The sequence below is a fragment of the Tauraco erythrolophus genome, chromosome 9 (genome assembly GCF_009769465.1).
Source record: "Tauraco erythrolophus isolate bTauEry1 chromosome 9, bTauEry1.pri, whole genome shotgun sequence".
NCBI classification, from domain to species: domain Eukaryota; kingdom Metazoa; phylum Chordata; class Aves; order Musophagiformes; family Musophagidae; genus Tauraco; species Tauraco erythrolophus.
Genome location: NC_141473.1, coordinates 19,300,962 through 19,321,943, shown reverse-complemented (window position 1 = coordinate 19,321,943; position 20,982 = coordinate 19,300,962). Strand labels below are relative to the sequence as shown.

The 20,982-nt window shown below is 36.4% G+C and overlaps 1 protein-coding gene across 4 annotated transcripts in view; it reads left to right on the top strand.

Moving 5' to 3' along the window:
• The window catches only part of PCGF5 (polycomb group ring finger 5), a 64,099-nt gene that overhangs the window by 35,784 nt on the left and 7,333 nt on the right, over window positions 1-20,982 (top strand). For all 4 annotated transcript variants that reach the window (XM_086616358.1, XM_086616355.1, XM_086616356.1 and 1 more), the window contains 4 exons: window positions 11,001-11,097; window positions 15,620-15,675; window positions 15,798-15,857; window positions 19,903-20,051. In XM_086616358.1, the coding sequence (XP_086472484.1) occupies window positions 11,001-11,097; window positions 15,620-15,675; window positions 15,798-15,857; window positions 19,903-20,051 (362 nt within the window). The remainder of the gene's footprint in view (window positions 1-11,000; window positions 11,098-15,619; window positions 15,676-15,797; window positions 15,858-19,902; window positions 20,052-20,982) is intronic.

Here is a 20,982-nt window from a genome sequence, read left to right as displayed (position 1 = left end):
CTGTTACTGCCTAGTCCCTGGATTAGTGCACATGAATTTTACTGAGCTGCCATGTAGTTGCACAGGTGTTTCTTTAAAGCAAAGTTTGGTTTCTTATGTCTATAGAGGAAAAGGTGATCTGTATGTGGCAGGATTCAGGAAGATACTCTGATAAATTATCTTACACTTTGTCTTTTAGAAAATATGTAAACTTTTTTTTGGAAGTACAGTTATGGTTCTTCAGTCATATCCAAATAGTTACCACAAAATACAATTTTAACTGTCCTTTGATATTTGTTTTGTACTACTAATTGCCATAATTCAAAACAGTGTTGCACAAATGATCAAAATCTGTAGATATTAATGATTTAAGAAGTATCATAAATTCATTAGATACTGGGAGTACAATGTATTACCCTGGATAAGATGAAAAGCATATATTGACATAAATGTTCTCCAGTGATCACAGAGGAGCTAATGTGATCGGTAGAAACCAAATTAGCGGTTCATTCACATCTTCTGTGTTGTTGAAAAATGTTAAGTAGTGAAGTTCTGCTCTGAGAAATGTGTGCCTTTAAAAGAGGTGTTTCTGATGGGGTTTTTGGAGATGTTGGACTTGGGCATCAGCAGTACCAACTTTCCTATCTCTATTGGGAAGGAAATACTGCAGAGTAATTAATTATTCTAAAATTCAGTACTTTGTTTCCTTTTCACTACTTGTAACAGAATGGTTTCTTCTTATGAGCTGAGACCTTTTTTTTCTAGTCTGTTACACAGTTGTCAAGGATGTTTAAGAACTACTAGTTGAAGAAGGCTAGATATGAGCTAAAGGGTACATCCCATTATCTGTGTCGCGCGTCACTCTGTTGCTTAGTACAGTGTGTGCTTACAAAACCCGGAAAATAAACTTTCTTTAGGAATGTTTTTTAGTGTCCTAGGAAGTATCAGACTAGTCACACAAGTGTAGAAATGTTGATTGGAAGGGACATCGTCTAGGCCAACTTCATGAATGCGGCAGATTGGTTGCCAGGTCAAGCCATGGCTCTGTATAGTCGAGTTGTGAATTTCCAAATGTGGAGTCTCCACAGCCTCTCTCAATAACCATTTCCAGTGCTATACTGTTTACCTAGTGAAGAAGTTTTTCTCAATGTCCTACCAAACAACAGCTTGTGACCATTGCTCCTTGTGATACTATTTGCCACTATCAAGAAGAGCTGGGCTCCGTCACTCCTGTAACTGCTATTCAGATGGTGTAGGCTATTAGGTTACCTGCTAACCTCAACCAAATTCACTTTTTGTAAATCGATATTGCTTATTCCTGATGACATTTTTGTCCCTCATATAGTTAGAAATTGGTTCTGAGGGACATGACGTGATCTGCCATCTTTCAAGAGAGCTAGAGGAGGCTGTATAGCTATAGAGAGATAGATCTGGGAGCAGGTTCTGCCTGTGAAGACCAAGGCAAACAAGATACTGAGGACTTCAAACCTCTCTATATTCCCAAGTTGTTTCCCTCGTTCATTAACAGACCCACATTTTGTCTGAACTTCCTTCAGCTATTAGCCTACTTGCAGAATCCTCTTATGTCCCTTATCAGTTTTAGCTATGGCTGGGCTTTGGCCTTCATAGTTTTGTCCCTAAATGCTAGAGCAATGCTTTTATATTCTTTTGTTTCCTGTCTGTGTTTCCACTTCTAATATGCTCTATTTTTGCATATTAGTTAGGAAGCTTGTGCATCAAGCAGTTCTTGTGCACTAAGCACTTCTTCTGACACAATTGTCTGTACGGTAGGCTGGTTAGCTCTTGCGGTCTAAATAAGTTTTCTTAAAAAAAAAAAACAAACCAGCCAGCTCTCCTAATTACCTTTTTAATGATAGCCTCCTTGAGAAATCTGACTAGCAGCTGCTTAAACAAGCTGAAGTCTCATCTCCTGAAGTTCAGAATCCTAACTCTGCTGTTTAACTTCATATCCTTCCTCAAGAACCTGAACTTGGTCATCCTGTGGTCACTGCAAGGCAAGCTGCCATCTGCGACTCTATTCATCACCATTTTTTTCCGTGTTTATGAACAGCAGATGAACTGGTGTATTACTCCTAGTTGGTCTCTCTAGTGTTTGCCTTAAGAAATTGTCAATCAGTGCAGTCGAGGAACTTGCAGAAATGCCCTTCCATGCAGGAAAACAACCAGAGATGTCATTTTCAATATCAAACCAATAGTATGGAACCAGAGTGGTTTTCAGATTTTGCTAAAAACTTATGCTGTCACCAGGAGATCCTGAAAGATCTTTACTTGCAGGAAAACTTCTCACCCTCAGACAAGCAAGCTGAGCGGCTTTCATGCTCCTTCTCCTGCAGAAGCTTCAGTCGATGGCATGTAGCAGATCTATCTTAATTTGAAATAGAAGATTTCAACCCAAAAAGCCTTTTGTGATCACTGCATGCTGAAATTATTTCTCCCTTTTAACAAAAGAGAATCCAGTCTGAATGTGTCTGGTAATTGTAATTAACAGTGGAGTACTCTCACATTTATAGTTTTTGAGAATAGTGATTAAGTATATTAAAGTTTTCTGTCCTACTTTTATGCACACACTTTTCCCTATGATAAAAGTAACTGCTTTTAAAGCAGGTTTAAGGTAGCTGATTAAATACTTCATTAAACATACCAAATGACTTGTTACATCTCTGTGCCATTGCTGAGATGAGTTTGATGTTCCACTAGCTGTGTGTATCCTGTGCTTCTCTGTTGCTCACTGGATCAGAGAGTGATTAACTTTTAGAGAGGAGATCCTTGGAAGAATTCAATGGATGAGTTCTGACAGTTTGTCCCACAATTAATGAATTACACTTTCTGTTGTAGAATATTTTGTTTAAAAAACACAAATGAAGTATTATTTACATACCTTGTTAATCAGCATTTAAAAAATAACCTAGAAAGAGTCTTCTCATTGAACAATATGTGTGTAGATATGCACAAGATACGTACTTTTTTTTGTTTACGTAAGATGACGTACAGCACAGTCTATGTTTTTCAGCTAATTACAAAGATGTGAAAGAGTGTGTGAACCAGATATCTCTGTATTGGAACACAGTATTGTGTAGCTTGTTATGATTGACAGCCAATTAGCATAAGCCACACAAGTGCTTTTATCAGCTGTAGTAAATTATGTGAATTTAACTTTTATTGTGGCTCATCTGAAGTGTCAGAGTACAACCATGAAATTCAGATCCTCATTTCACTGGCATGCGTAGCACATGCCTCAGAATTCTGCAAACTCTGTATGTTTTGGTTAAGCTGTTCTCTTTTGCCTGTTTGCTGTCATACCGTGACCTACAGTAAAGCAAGTGAAACCATGTCATTTTGTTAATCTATACTGGTAGTGTTAAAAGTTTTTGGGTTTGGCTTCCACACACCCTCCTCCCTCCCCAAGGTTATGAATTAAACATATCTGTAATTTAATTGTGTTTAAAGATTCTCTCTTTCCCTACCCTTTTCACTCAAGACTTAGACTTCATCCGTTCTCTGAAACTTCAAAGTGATATGCTTTGAAAAAGGTTCAGTGTTTTATATTGAGAATAACAGAGGATGATTATACCTATCATATCTGAAAATACTGGTTGATGATCCTACTCCTACTAGGAGTATTACATACCAGTTCATTTTTCTTGAGTGCCAGAATTTGTGTATTTTTGACTTTTACATTGCTATTGGTAAATCACATTTAGTTTTGACAGGCAAATCCTCAAAGCACCATAGCTTTACATGAGAAAAAGCAAAAGTTGTTTTAGATTACTACAGAACTGATTTACAATTTCAAGGATTTTTTTCATGGTGTAAGATGACCTCATGATTTGAGCTGGCTGCAGGAAGACTTGATCGAGATCAGTATGTTTATTGGAGTAGGGAATACATCCATATATATGTCTGGCTTAAGATTCTTGGTTCCTTATAATGCTTTGTCTGTATATATTCTACTCGAAGACCTGTCTTACACAGGAGTTTAAGCTCTTCATTTGTCATCAGTCTCTTTCTTGGACCACACGTGGCTGCTTTCCTCAAGAAAAGGTATGAAGAGAGCACATAAGTATACTCAGACTAAGGAATTCAGTTCCTTTACACAAATTGGTTGGGGCTGTTCAGCCTGGAAAAGAGAAGGCTCCGGGGTGATCTTATTGCAGCCTTCCAGTACCTGAAGGGGGCCTACAGGAAAGCTGGAGAGGGACTTTTGACAAGGGTATATAGTGATAAGACAAGGGGCGATGGATTTAAACTAAAAGAGGGTAGATTTAGATTAAATCTAAGGAAGAAATTTTTCACTCTGAGGGTGGTGAGGCACTGGAACAGATTGTCCAGAGAAGTTGTGCATGCCCCATCCCTGGAAGTGTTCAAGACCAGGTTGGATGAGGTGTTGAGCAACCGGGTGTAGTGGAGGGTGTCCCTGCGCATGGCAGGGGGGTTGGAACTAGATGATCTTTGAGGTCCCTTCCAACTCAAAACATTCTGTGATTCTATGGTTTCTTCAAGTTACATTAGTATGGATTTAAGCAGGCTTTATGTTTAGCAGGATTTAGTATTTGGGAGGTTTTGGGGAGTCAAATCATCTGACTTTAAACAAATGTGTTAGTTATCTATCCTGTGGCATAGAGTTCTTCTGAAAAGTAATAATTTGAAATTTCTTCTGGGTTTAAATGAATTTGGGTAAGAACAACCCCATGTACCAGTACAAGTTGGGGACTGAACTGTTGGGGAACAGCACAGGGCAAAGGGACCTGGGGGTCCTGGTGGACAGCAGGATGACCATGAGCCAAAAACGTGCCCTTGTGGCCAAGAAGGCCAATGGCATCCTGGGGTGTCTTAGAAGGGGTGTGGTTAGTAGGTCAAGAGAGGTTCTCCTCCCCCTCTACTCTGCCCTGGTGAGGCTGCATCTGGAATATCGTGTCCAGTTCTGGGCCCCTCAGTTCAAGAAGGACAAGGAACTGCTTGAGAGAGGCCAGCACCGGGCCACAAAGATGATTAAGGGAGTGGAGCATCTCCCTTATGAGAAAAGGCTGAGGGAGCTGGATCTCTTTAGCTTGGAGAACAGGAGGCTGAGGGGGGCCTCATTAATGTTTATAAATATGTAAAGGGTGACTGCCATGAGGATGGAGCCAGGCTCTTCTCACTGGCATCCAATGATAGGACAAGGGGAAATGTATATAAACTGGAACATACGAGGTTCCGCTTAAACACAAGGAAGAACTTCTTCCCAATAAGGGTAACAGAACACTGGAACAGGCTGCCCAGAGAGGTTGTGGAGTCTCCTTCTATGGAGATGTTCAAAACCCACCTGGACGCGTTCTTGTGTGATCTAATCTAGGTGGTCCTGCTCCGGCAGGGGGATTGGACTAGATGATCCTTTGAGGTCCCTTCCAATCCCTAACATTCTGTGATTCTGTGTGAAAGCCATAGCTCAGATAGGTTCTATTTGTCTTTAGTTTGGAAAACAAACAAGAAGCCTAGCAAAGCCAAGTTTAAAATATCTTTACAAGACAAAGCAATGAGTCCTTTTCAAAGCAGTCAGATCAGTGTCATCTCATCACAGACTTCAAGAACTTCTCTGACATGAATGGAGCAGAGATTCTAAGAGCAAGTGAAGGGAACTGAAGCCTCCTCAAAGAATTTCAGACATAGCTTTCTTAAAACACTGTGAAATGCTTTCTGAAGGAGGCTAGTACTAATTGCTTACAGAAAAAAAAAGAAACCACTCTGGTATTGATATGAAGCCACTGGTAATACTTTTTAAGAATTTTTGTGCTAATGCTCTTAAGAGTCTCCATTGCTAAAAATTTCCCAAATAAGAGAAGGTTAGGGGTTAGGCTTATCAGTTCCAAAACTAATACTGACCAATACCAATTACAGTTATACCATTTCTTCCAATATTTTTAATCTTTATAAAGCATTTAAAATTGGTGTCAAGTCTTTCTAACCTGACTCCATAGAGATACTGTCGTTGCTACTGGATAGGAGACTTCCAAAAAAAAAAAATTAAAGACCAACCCCTTCCTTTATTGTAGGAGTTAGCAGAAGAGCAACTCTATCGCACTTGTGGTTCTCCATTGAAAAAGAGTTACCCCTAAGCTCAGTTTCTGTGAAGTCAAGTCAGAAAAGGTCTAGAGAATACCAAACCCTTGTGTTACTTACCTCAGTGACTTTCAGCTGAATTTCCATATGGCCATTATTCATGACTGTGTTAGACTTCACAATTTCATCATCAAACTAGCTTCTCAGGCCTTTTTCCCCCACGCTCTTTAAATTCAGGTTCTGCAACTGTTGGAATTTCTAGGATAATAGATGATTATTAACCTACTGGTTCTCAGCAGTATTGCCATTGCCTGCCACTAATCTGTACAGTTTCTCTTGACAGTGGTAGTGTATCATCTCCATCTTCATCACAGTATAAATACCAGCATTATGAGATACCAGGTGCAGCAGTTGAAGAATTCAATTGACAGCAGCACATTTCACAGATTCCTTGAGAAGCTTGGGCAGAATATGGTTATTTTCATTCTCACTGGAGTCATCTAGGAATTATTCTAGGACATTTGTTTCAGATTTTTACTGTATCTGACATTGGATTTAATAGGTTAATCTTCTTTAGTCCTTTGTTTTTCTTCGTGCAGACCTAGTTTCTCTGTATTTAATTGCTTTGACGCTCTCTACTTCAATAACATAGAAGAATCATGCCCCAAAAATGTCTTGATTTTTTTGGTAAATAGGAAGAAGGCATCTGCTCTGTTAGTGAACGGGGAAGATATGATATTCAACAATGTTAAATACTTCCATTCATGGCAATATTTCCTTTTCTAGACTATCTTCTTTCTAAAAATCTCTGAATTGCATAAAAAAAACAAATGCACTTTAGCCACTATATTCTGTTTGAAATATTACTGATTTTTTTTACAGTGATTACAATACATATTACTATCAGTTGAAGAACCTTCTCCATCATGGTTTTGGGCCACATTTGTCTTCTGTTTAGATTTTACTGTCATATGTTCAGAGTAGGACCTTTTTATGATTGGCTCGTTTTTCAGTTCTCAAAAAGTGGAAGATAAATGGATGATTTGGTACCAGCATGGCCTGTTTCAGATGCAAAAGCTCACTTCATCCTAGCTTTCTCATGAACACTGTATCACAATTTCATATTAGTTAGTATTATTGACTGTTGTTTTTTTCAATTCAAATGACATGGCATTTAGCTGGAGGTGTTTCTTTTTTTTTAAATAATCATCGGGACTACTGGTAGTATTAAAAAAGTAAACATACTGTAGTTAGAGCGTCCTGGTTTCGACTGGGACAGAGATAGTTTTTCTTTTTAGCAGCTTGGAGAGCTCTGTGTTTTGGATTTAGTATGAGATTTGTTATGAGAAGAATGTTAATAGTGCACTGATGTTTATCATTGTTGCTGAGACATCAAGGAGTTTTCAGCTTCCCATGTTTTGCCAGTGTGCAGGAGCGCAACAGGCTGGGGGGGAGCATGATGAGGACAAAGGGTCCACAACTCCCCTTATGATTTTGGATTTATATTTAGGATTGATGGCCAAATTGGCCAATGGAGTAATTCCATATCATGCAATGTCATGCCCAGTATATGGATGGGAAGTTTGGAATATTCTATTCTGTGGGACTCTCTTAGTCTCTCAGAGTTCTGTCTCTGTCTCACTCTCTTTTCGGGCCTCTCGCTTGCCTGGAATTGCGGTGTCAGGACTTATCTGTTTCGGGATCGCTTGCTGGGACGGGACAGGCATTGGTCACCAGGTGGTGAGCAATTACATTGTGCATCGCTTGTTTGTATATATTATTATCATAAATAATATATAAATATATAAATATTCATAAAATATTATTGTGTTCTCATTATTACTTTTAAATATTATTATTATTATATAATAATATTATGGGGTGGTGGGGAAGAGTGAACAAGCAGCTGTGGGGCGTTTAGTTGCTGGCTGGGTTAAACCATGGCATAGAGCTTGAAGATAAGCAAGAATGTTTTTGAAGAATATTACACTATGTTGTTTGGCTAGCTAATCAAATTCTGTCTGTGCACTTGAATGATGTTGATGGCTGCTTGCAAGTAATTCAGGTCTGGACACCTGTAGGGTTTCTATTTCTTCTTTAGTACATGAGTTTACAGAGCATTATGTCTTATGGCAATGCTCGTTCAAAAAGTATAACTTTGGGAAAGTGATGCTGCTTCTTCATCTGTGACGCTGAGACCCGCTTGTGATACTTCCTGACCACAGGGGATCAAGCAGGCCACCTGTTATCTAGCTACAGGTGAGAGGGCTTTTTGTTTGTTACATGTTACTATACGACACCTCTTCCAAACCACCAGGGCTGTGTGCCTGAAATGAGGGTACACTCTGTTACCTTTGAAGGTGCTGGAAGTTGTGCTTAGAATCAGGATATTTGTTTAAATGGAGCACTGCAGAGCAGATTCATGACACCTATTGGTAAGCAATGTCATGTTCTTGTCTATTTACTCTAAAATCTTACATAATCTTAAACCATTTTAAGGTAAAGTGAAAAAAAAAAAGTAATTATGGTATCTAAAGCAAACTATGTAGTTAAAAATGTCTATAATAGATGTATGTGAAGAAATTAAAGAAGTCCCACCTCTATTTAATCTTGGCATAACAAGTTGAAACCCTTATCCAGCTAGTGCATTAATTTAAGAAAAGAGAATGGTGATATTCTTGGAGAGGTGATTTTTGTATGTATGGTACTGTCTGCGCCTCTATCCTATTATATCATTATGTATATGTGGCTGGATTTTGATTAGTGAAGGGACTGAACTATGCCTTCAGTTGCTCCCTGTGCTTCTTTGTATTTCAGGTGGGTGACAGAAGGAAAGATAGTTCAGATAGTTATGGGAGCTGGAATGAGGAGCTACTGATCAGCTGAAGAATTCTACCTTGTGATGTTTGTCCCTGGGTTGAACGTATCCAGACACTGCATCTTAAGAAAAACTTTGAGCTGAAAATCTTCATATCTTTTCAATTTCAAGGATAACTTCTGTTATTTTCAATTCTAGAGGATTCTCAGTCATATTAATGAGGAGAAATTATAGAAATCTTAACTACATATATTTTAAAAGTTATTGGGACTTGTGCTTTAATTTAAGCACGTTCTTAAATGCTCTGTTGGGCTGGCATGAGGGCTTCTATGTGGGTAATGAAATTCTTTGTGTTCTGTAAGTGTAGTAGCAAAATGTTTAGTTTTAGGAGTATTAGTTATAAAAAGTATATAGAAAAATGAAGAAATGTTGTAGGTACAGAACATCATATTTGCTGCTCTGTATTAGACTTCTTACCCTGTGAAAGTGTTAGGGAACGCATGTGCAAAAATCAAGTCTAGTAATTTAACAAATTATAAAAGATCTGTAATATAAGACGAGTTCTGTGATTACAGGTTCTTGGATCTGTGTGCCAGTGCTAAATACCTTACAACTTGAGGTTACGAAAAAATGATATCGTATCCTGAGGGCTGAACGGTGCACTCATAGTATCAATGTTCTCGGCTGTTTTGAAGCCTCCATATGCAGAGTACAGCACTGCACCCCACTTACTGGGCTTGTTTAGCAGGACTCATGGCTTCCTGAGCTCAATTTACCGGATCACCGGAAAACTGCCCTGCATCCAGCACTCCCAGAGCCATTTAGCTTGAGGAGAGCACCAAGAGCCAGCCAGTGAGCTCTGAAGTCTGTCTGTCAGACTTAAAGTGGGAAAGTCCATTGTAATTTCAGTCAAAGAGATGAAGTCAATGTCCTTAAGTTAGTGTTTTAAAGCAGCTGGAAAACACACCTGCACCGAGGTTTAACGTGTGTGCATTACCAGCGTCAGCTGCTTTGTAGTAGCTCTTCGAAGCATACTAAGGCAAAGACAAATGCAAGCTTTGCTTGTTAGGTGACATTTGTAAAAGGAATTTCGAGATTCCTTAAAGATTGTCATATAATTAGGATTTACCAGCTTGTTTTAGAGGTACTCTTAGTGCTTTAGGTAATTGATGAAAGAAATTACAGTGTTTCAGCAGAAAGCATATTGCAATTGCAGCAGTCCGTTTATTTTTTTTCAGTCCATTTACTGATGAATTTGCAGTTCTTATTTCAGTTTAGGTGAAGTAATAATAAACAGAGGATAGAGTTTATCTCCAACCAGAAAGTTGTAACACAGTGATAATAGCAGGCATATCTGTTCTCATCAGCTTGGCTCCCATTTTCTTGTTAATGGCAGTAAAATCTACAGTCTGCGATTAATCATTTGGAAGCAACGGTAGTGTAGCACCTTGTTTAGTTTAATTTCAGTTTATTGGGTTTTAAATTCACATTGTTGTTTTGGGTTTGCTTATACTTGCTATGGCCGTGATCCTGATCTTTCAATGTAAGATTCAAGTATTAAATGTTTACTCTAAGTTCTGGCATTGCTTTTGAAGGCACTATGTCAAAAGGGAAACATAGTGAACCTCGTTCAACCTCTGTGCAATTTCTCTGAACTTTTCTCTTACAGGAAGTGCATACAACAGTATTTTCAGTTGCCAGCAACACGGTTGGAAATAAAATAATGTGCTTAAGTCTTTTTTGAATCATCTGAAGTGATTATTGGATCTGCTGGACTAGAGCTCCCCAGCATGCAGTTTCTCAGAACCTGCTCTTTACGTGTGTTACATGCTACGGGTTTTGCATTTTATGATGCTGGGAGAATTATGAGTAGTACAAATACTGCATACTTTAAAGCAGCACTTGTCTAACCTGTTCTGCTGAACTCAGTGCTGCTGAACTCAGTGTCTTGACAGAGCAGAACTACCTATGGCTTTGAGGAACAAGAAGTGGGTAAGATACATTGTAGTTGTTTGCTTTAAAATAATAATCTTTTATCTTTGATGCGTGAAGTAGTTAGCTGGTATCATTAAGTCACGTTCAAGCAATATTACTCAGATCTTAGTCTAAGCTGTTTTTTTTCTTTTTTCTTTTTCTTATCCCTCAGTTTGTAAGACTTGTATTGTTCAACACTTTGAAGACAGCAATGACTGTCCCAGGTGTGGCAACCAAGTGCATGAGACTAATCCACTAGAAATGTTAAGGTAAGATGATATTATATGTTTGAGAAAACAGAAGAACAACAACGAAAAAAATCCTAATATCTTTATCCTGAAAGAGAATTAATTTTTTGCTTATTTGTGTAGTATACCTATATCAACTGTTCTATGGCCATAGAATCTGGTAATTTCTCATCTCCCGGTAAATTGTAAATTGAGTGTTTTCAGATATAATGAAAATAGCAAAGATAATAAAAAGACACAGAAAGGCTGAATTAAAATAAATATTTTAATACCTCTATTAAACAAATTAATGAACCGGATACCATTTGTTCTTTACATTAAATTAAATTCTAGAGTTTCTTTTTTCAAATGATTTAGGGCGTTCCAAACTGCATGCAACTTTTTTCTGCTTAGAGTAATGTAAAAATGAATCATGCAAATAGCTGAATGTTTTCCAGGGCGTAGATCTACCAATCTGAATTGAATTTGCTGTCAGATTAAAGAAAAGACACTCATGAATTAAAATTTTGACACTGAAAGTGCTTTTTCTTGAGAGTTTGCATTTTTTATATCACAATAACACATCTTTGTTTAAACAATTTTTTTATTGAAATTCTAGATTCTTTTAGTGATGTTGTGTTGAAACAAAGGTGGTAGCCATCCTACACGCATAGTGCAGAGATCAAAAAATGTCATCATAAGTCCAAGAACTTCATGTTTTCTGAAACGATGAAGTCACTCCCTGCCCTCACTCCCAACACTCCCACCATCCACCAACCACTCCCAATATTATTAGTTTGTAATACTGTTGTGACCTTAGGAATAAATATTTTTACATCAATGTTAAAATAAATATTTACATCTGGAATTTACTAGGATTGGTATTATTTCCTAGCATCATTGTGTTTGCTACAGTTTGCCATGTTTTGCTTTGATTTTTATGATGGAAACGTGTGCAGAGCAATTCCCATGCTTCAGTTATATACCAAGAGGATAGGTGAGAGAGATTAAATTCAGCAACTCTAAAAGATATAATTAGCTGAAGTCCTTATCATCTGAATGTTTTTTGGAAGGGTAGGGCTTATGTAGATGTTTACCATAAATATTTTTCTGATCTTCTGTTAGTGTCTGAGGCTCTGCGACAGCTATAACAGAAGATGCTGTGCAGAGTGCAGAAGGCTACTAATAAGCTGAAAACAAAGTAATTTTAGAAATACCTCTTTTATTTTAGCAGGACCATTTCATAGGAGCTGAAAAATACATTTTCTGAAACATTTAGTAGATGTTTAGTAAAATAATAATATGCTTTAAGCAGGAAATGATAGAAGGGTGAGAAGAGTTGAGACCACAAGCCAGAAATGTGGGAAGAGCTATTTTCTCTGCGATTATTTCCTGAAATTCCTTTTAGAGTAATTGGGTTTATTTGCCAACAGACTGCATATAACTAGTAGTTTGCTGGTTGTTTTTATGAAACAGTTTTAAACATTTGCTAAACTAATAATCAGAAGAGCATATGAGCAGTGTAATGGAATTATCTTTTTTGGATGTTGCCTGCATAACTTAATATGTTGTCTTCTATGCTGACTGTAGAGACCAGCCCCATCATTGCTGAAGAATGCAGTCATTTTCTGAGAAATAGCGTTGAAGTCTCTGGAAAGTATTTTTAACTGAGGTCTTCATGATAAACTTTCTGAACTACTTTATAAACTCAATTCTGAATAACTTCATAACTGTGAGTTTTTAGATATATCTTTTAGTTGACAGCACTTAGGGTCTATTGAAACTGTAAGCCTAAGTCTGAAGTTCAACATGGAGCTCTAAAATGAAAATCCAGGAAGAGTGTTACATTCTAGAATTCCCTTTCCTAATTTAGCAGAATTCTGCATCAGCAATATTCAGTTGGGTCTGGATTGATTATACCATGAAGGCAGGCTTGTTTTTTTCTTGGTAGCATGCTTCTTTTGGTATAAGTTTTCCTGAGTGATAGTCTTCATTTGCTTCACATCAGGGAATTAGCAAATATCAGAGGGTAGCTTTGATCTTATAACTCGTTCAGTATTATAGAAGAGGTGAAAAAAGAAACTGTATGAAGCTGACATAAATGCTTGTTTCTTCTTTTAGTATGTTCTGGTTTAGAGGTTGGAAGATGTGGGGATGGAAAGAGGTGTGTCTCAAATATGAATGTTCTTGTTTCAGCTTTAACAGGAAGTATCATATTAAATGACTGAGACCAACTTTGGGGTTTTGTCAAGTACTTTCATTTTGGAATGAGTTTGATGCAAATCACAGAAATATAAATCTTTGTGAGGTCTCACAGGCGTGGATAATAGGAACACTGTACAATGCATCTGACATTGAGAATCTTTTTATCATTTCCTATTTTTTCCCCTATAGTTTAAGTTTACTTTCCCTGTACTTAAAGATCAGATGTGTTATTTTCTTCTGTGTTTTTTTTAAAGTATTAGTATTTACACTTCATAAGGACAAAATAGCTCTTTTTGTTTAGTTTTTGAAAGAAAATAAAGTCATTGAGTACAGTATGAAGCCAGTTCTTGCTTCTAGCATGGTGAATTTGCTAAGCATACTGGTTTTCTTTTTATGTTAGCATTACCAGTGACTTTTCTTTGGGACCATTGAAGACAGATTAGGAAGTGGTAAATGAGAATTTTAAAAAATAAATGTAGAAATAGCAGCAAGTATTATACCATCCTGAGGAATGGTTAGTGGGATTTTGAATTAAGGTAGTGATATTCTCTTTTGAAGTCCTGATTTTCTTTTCTCTAAATGAGTGAGTTATGAAGATTGAAGCTTTCTTACAATTTGAAATTAATTCCATTTCCAAGACAGGTTCTCAAGTTCCCAGTGCTCTGCTGTGGGAACTTCATAAAAAGCAGTACCATCTAGGTGTGTTAGATGCTGAGAAGAGAGGCTAGAAGAGATAACATACCATTTGGAAAGGTAGACCTATACTGTCATCTGTCAGAAGTGCTCTAACATCCCATGATTTTGCTTTTCTTCTTGTCTGTGAGAAAGTACTCTCTATGCTGTTTTGGTTTAGGGGAGGTCTGTTTCACTTGCTGAGGGGTTTTTGGTTTTGGTTTTGGTTTGTCCTTATAAATGGCAGCAATTTAAAAATAAGTTGTGATCATAGCTTAAATATTAATATACTTGTGAATGTCTCTATGAACTGACAGATAACATAGGGAATTGGTTTCAAACCAAGATGATTAAGTAGTGTAAACTTTTAGTTACAAATACAAAATTTTAGTTACAAATACAAATTCTGTAAATAACAGAACCTGGAATGCTCATGTATTTATTATAAGAAGATAATTGTTATCCATTAAAATGGCTTTTAGGCATTCCTTAAAAAAAAATCATTTAGTCGTCTTCTTGCTTTGCCATGGCTAGTGAGAAAAAGGTAGAGAACAGTCATATGTTTAATAATACACTATAGGCCTGTTATTTATAACATGTACAGATACATATATGTGTATATGCAGAGAGAGAGAGATCATTATTGAGATGAAAAATTAAGACAATTAAAAATATACCAAAGGCAATTACTGTATTGTAGCTTCTGACTGAATTTCAAGGTACTTCCTTTCTCTGGCCATAGTACTTAGTACTTTGTTTTGTCAAAACAAAAAACTTTGGGTTTTTGTTTAGGCTGTAGGCAGTGGGAGTTACTGTTCACAAGAGAAGAGGTAGAGAGCAGAGAATAAAAAGGAAAAGGAAACAGAATGAGAGAGGATAAGTGAGACAGGATGAGGAAGTGGAACTAGAAAGTGGACAATAAATTAAATGGATAGGAGAGTAGATAAAATTCAGAGAAAAAGGAAGAAAAATATTTTCGTTTCAGCAACAAAGGTAAATACACTGTGTCTTCCGGAAGGGACTGTAATAGCTATTTCTGGCACTAATATGAGGATATCGGAGGACATGCCTGTGCTGTGTGCTGTCATCTGGTAGACAAACTCATGGCAGATTTAAATAGTTTAAATGGATTAGGTTGGGTACTGAGAACTGTCTAGCCAGAGCAGCATGGATGCTCTGTGGTCATCTTTATCCAGCCAAGATTGGTTTGTCTGTGTTTTAATGAGTAGGGAATAGTCTGTTCAGTTTTTCGTAACAGCCTTATTAGCAAAGCACTTGAACACTTAATACGATACTAGAGTTTATAATTTTCATGCTTTCTACTCATGACCTGGACTTTTCCAGTTTGTTCTTTTTCGTAACACAATTGTTTGCATGTAAAACAAATTAAAACAATGAAAATTTTAGAGTATAATGTTTTTTCTCTTTTGCTTAATTTTTGTCTTTATACATTAAAAAATAAATTCCTTGTTTATTTCTAAAAGAAATCAATTCAGGAGGTGGTTGAGACAAGCTTTAATAAGTGTTGTCTCTCAAGCAAAAATCAATTGGGTTTTACATGATGTAATAATTACCAAAAATATGCAATTCATTTTATTGTTCAAAAGTTTTTGTTGTTTAGAAGCTAAAAATATTGAAAGCACTAGTTTCTACTTAATGTGAAATGTATTTTTTTTCCCTTTGAAAGGCTGGATAACACCTTAGAGGAAATTATATTTAAGCTAGTACCTGGACTTCGAGAACGTAAGTTTCTGATTTGATTTTGGGTACATATTTGGGTTGTTGTAGGGAATATTGCTATTTCTAATGATATAGCTATAGTATTGATTTAAAAATTCATGTTGCTGTTCTTTGATGTTAACTAGAGGAACTGCAGCGAGAGATCGAATTTTGGAAGAAAAACAAACCTCAAGAAAATGGGCAAGGTGATGATTTTTTTCTTTCTCTCTCTTATCTGAATGTTAAGTAACATTGCTCATTAAGCCCTGTTACTTCAGACACTTATGCATGTACATTGTTTCTACTGAATTCAAAGATACTACAGAAATTCGTAACAAATCTATGTAAATGTAGTCTGGGCCTTCATGTACTGCTGCTTATCTAGGTTTTACAGACCCTAGCTGTTTTACCATTATTTTTATTCGCGTTTCCCTGAGCTCTCACTTTCAACACTCGTGCCATTTTCTACTTGGATTCTTAATTCTCTTAACACAGCAAGATGCAGAACTACTTGAGTTTTTTACAGATTATTTTCTGTTACTGAATTTGACCAGCTGTTAAGTAGGAGGTTGTCAAGAATTAGTTGTGACAAGTAGTAAAACAGTTTTCCACACATGCTAAACAATTGTTTTATATAGACTCCAAAATGCTTTTTCTTTTTTTCTTTTATTTGTAGTTGACCCATGAACTTTGACAGCTCAGTATTGAGGTGCTAAGTGAGGACTACATCCAATGGTTTTTATGTCCCTTTAATTTGACATCAAGGTTTTGATACTATAGCCCATTCGATTTGGACATTTTTAAGAGTTTTTGAAAGGCTCTGCTAAGCTCAAGAAATAGCTATTTTTAGTAAAGGAGCACTGTCAAATACATGTCTTGCAATACTCTTCTGCACTTAATTGTTTATATTATCTTCTTTTCAACTTGATAACATTTCATTTTCTTTCTCACTAATTTTGTTGATTTGCATTTGTCATCCATTATAAGGTTCCTTTCTCTTTTATATAATTAAGGACAAGGTTCTTTTCTCTGTTGTATAATTAAACTAAGACCTCCAGGACAGTTAGATTAAATTATATTAGTTTACTACAATATACTGTGTGATGTATACCTATTCAGTTTTAAGAATACTTAGAAAATCTTTTACGAAATATAGATGTTTGTTGACTGTTGAGAAAATGATTTGCTGCCATATACATAGATAGAAAAAAATAACATAATTTGCAAATTTTTAGAATGTAGTTTATTCTTTGGTTCTTACCTTCCTCTCATAATTTAATAGTAAACCTAATGGAGATCAGTTACTAAGTGTAATGAGTGACTGGATTGTTTTGTGGATCTAAGGACGGCTCTAACTCTTAAAATACACTTTGAAGTAGCTACAGATGTATCCAGCTCTGTTAGTGATTGTATCCTTGAGCTATGGAAATTTGGCTCTACAAACTGGTTGAAAGTTATGATAACTCATTGAGACAAATTATGAGCACTTAAACTATTTTCTGCCATAAACAAGCTTTTAGAATCTTGCCTGAGAATAAATTTGTTTGGTGAGAATAATTTCAGTAAGAAGGGACTGTTTCAGTTGACAATACCATGCCCTGCAATGCCATGGTCAGTCTAGTTTAAAAGAGTCTCAGTTCTGTGCTGTACCACAAGTCACAACACAGTTCCCAACCTTAGCGTCTAAGATCCATAAAAACAAAAATAATCCCAGGATTTACAATTTTCACATATCACAAGAAAAAAAAGCCCAAAGAACAAAGCATATCTCAGGTATTGGTGACTTCACTAGGAGAATGGTTGCTAGAGACAGTTCATGGATGCTGATAGGAAACATACTGTGGTACAGAGAAGAAAAGTCTTTTGGTCCTCTTCAGTCTGAACTGCAGAAGGAGGAGGGCAAACAGTTTTGTATGTACTCACTCTCTGGTGATTGGTTTTACATTGAATATCTGAGAAAAGCACAGAGAGTAGACAGTTTCCAAGGTTTGCAAGAAAGGTTAGAAGAAAAACGACACCAGTTTACGACTTATGGAAAGAGGAGTGGAGGTGTCTGTTTGTTTTTCCTGTCTTCTGTTCTTGGCTTGATGCTTTTGACTTGGAGAACACCAAGTCCATTTTGGTGAGATTGAAATTTATTAATTTTTTTTCTTTTTCTTTTTTTTTTAACTTCTATCATTGAACTTTAATAACATGCCTGTAATGGACCGTCACATTGATTTCTGGAGGCTGCCTGTACAAACATCATTAATTCTAATATCTACAAGGAGTTTTTAGTAAATAGTCTGGTGCCATTTACATGGAGGAGCATTTGAATTTCTATCAGAATATCTTGAAAGATGCAACCTTTTTTGTGTGTTTACCTGTTTCTGGAATGATTTTGTGATTGCAAATTTGCTAGTTTCTCTAGTTCTTTAGTTGGTTTGCTGAAAGGCTTTTCAAACTGCATAACTAAATCTTCCACCATTACTCAGCAGTGACAACTGTTGAAAGTTGTCGATGTGTTTGCATTGCCAAAGAATCTGTGAATCATAAGCAGACACTCCTCAGACAAGTGCTTGTGACAGGTAGACTGCACCTGCTTGATTAAAAGAGTTTGCTTCCTGGACTTTCACAAAAAGAAAAAAAGTAATCTGTAGTATGATATGGAAAATTCTGTTCATAGCAAGATGATAGGAACAAAATGTTGGTATGATACACATTCAGCTAAATGTGTCAATAGCTAGTAGGGACTTGTGAACAAATCCTTTTTTAAATTCTAAAATACTTCAAAATTGTAGGAAAGAAAAGCTGTGAATGTAGATTAAAATTCATCTTGGGTATGTAAACTGAATGAAGTGAACTAATTACTGTGTCTAGAAGCTTAGGCATAGCTTGATATTTGTTAAAGTTTTCATTCTATCTTCTCATCTTAACTCTTCTAATGATGTAAAGACTTTGTGGTAAGTGTAGAAAACAGCAGAATTTGATCTGAAAGTTTCTCAGGAAATGCGAAAGTAGCTTATTCAAGTTACTTGTGATAATGTCTTATTCCAACAGAGAGCAGCCTTTGTTTTAAATCAATATAAATAAGTTGGGGATACAGAAAAAAATCATTACAACAAACGTATATAATAGGGTTATTGTAAACTGTATTCCAAATCTGTAAAAACTACTCCATTTTATGGTTCATTGTATGGTTGTTATTTACATACATTGTAGCTTTGTCTAGATGTCCAGAGAATTTGTGGATGCCCCATCCCCGGAAGTGTTCAAGGCCAGGTTGAATGAGGCTTTGAGCAACCTGGTGTAGTGGAGGGTGTTCCTGCCCGTGGCAGGGTAGTTGGAATTAGGTGATCTTTGAGGTCCCTTCCAACCTGAACCATTCTATGATTCTATGTACGTGCTAGTCTTAGGATTCCAGTATTCGACTGTGCTAAACCTTTGAAAACTGTAAGAGATGGTGCCTTTTCTGAAGAGTTAGATTTTTAAACCAGGAATCAATAGGACATGTAACAGCATCAGTGAAGAGAGATAACAAGGTGTATATGATTGTATAGGATATATGTGCTCTGCCAAAAAATATGGGGACTGTTTCTCTTTTCATACCTTTTTTTATTTTTAAAGGGGAATAAGTAAGTATATGGCTATTAAGTTATAAAATCCTTCTGGAGAGAGACACTTGGAGTTTTTACAATAACATTGCTTAGACCAGGTCAAAAGCAGATGAAAGTAAAGTTTTATCTTCCCTCAGTTTACTTCCTGATAACATTTCAGGAACTTGTCTCCATTTGGACAGTGTGGCAGAGAGGTAATATGAATTGATTACCCATGTTTCTTTGACATACAAGTGTTGGGATTAGTTATTCCACTGTTTATTTAAAAGCAATCTTTTTTGGCAGTGAACCGCCAAACCAAAGAGTAAGTTTGCATGGTTGAGTGATCTTGATGCACACACGGTTGCAAGGTTTTTATCACTGGACACAAACAGAAGTGAACAGCTATAACCATTAGTGATCCATCAGCCTAATTTTTTTCTGTCATATAGAAATCTGTTGTTTGTATATTACATTAAAATTTCAGTAGTAGAACTTTGTGTTCAGAGATTGGTAAATTGATCAGTTTAAGAACACACCGAATTAAAATTGTATAAAGTTAATTTGAAGAAAAAATATGCTCTTGAAAATGAAGTATTACTTTAGAAACGTGTTTGTTGCTACTGTGACTTTTAATTATTTTACACTTAAATAATATGATCTTCATATTTTACAGATGAAAGCCCAAAAGCTGATAAACCCAAAGTAGATGAGGAGTGTGACGAAAATGAAGAAGATAAAGACTATCACAGGAGTGACCCACAGATTGCTATTTGCCTTGACTGTTTACGCAACAATGGGCAGTCAGGAGATAATGTAGTCAAAGTGAGTAGTAAAGATGATCGGTGCTGTTGTTATTGTTGGCAGAATAGGAATTGTTACAGGAACCAAATAATTTTGTAAGCAATTAACAATAAACTTCAACGAGGTGATGTCTCCACTTCCACACTTATTTAGTGCTTTTGTTTGAAATATTTCAGTGCATCTTAGAATTTTGTAAAAAATACAATCCCATACAGAAAGCCATCTGTGACAGTGGATTTGTTTTTTTAAAATGGATTATATTTTAATTTTAGATTATATAGGCTGGAGAGCCTTGATGGTATATGAGTCCATTACACAACAGATTACCGCATACCACAGAGGTACTTAAAAAACTAGCTGTAGGTGAGCTGCCTCACACTTTCAGAATTGCTGTCTTACCATGCCAGCATGAAGCTGCATTTCAGATATGTTGTGCACTGAATGACTGAGATCCAGATCTTCTGAGCTGTAAACCTGATTCTGACACTGTTGTGTCACCTGTAGCCTTGGCAGGTCACTTCCATCTGCAAAATGTGTAGGGTAATACCTGCTAATTGCTGTTTTAAGAATTAGGGATATTTGGTTTCTGTTCATGAAGGAAAGATTACCCAGTGGTATCGAGGCTAGAAGAAAGTAGAAATGCTCTTAGATTTTAATAGTGTTTTTTTAAATTGCAAAGACAAGAATTTAAAAAATACTAAAAATTTGTTTAATAAAATGCTACTTAGATTTTCTGTGTACTATATTACATGTATAATTTTGGAAATTCTTACACAGAAATGTTTTGATTCAGCAAGAACACGTATGTATGTGTTATCGTTGTCTGTTTATGCTATATACAGTGAGAAACCTGTATCTCCTTCACCATGTGGGAGTGTTAGGTTTCCAGATTTCCTGTTGAGTCAAAACTATTAGGTTCTGGATCACAGGATCTGTGATAGTAGATCACATC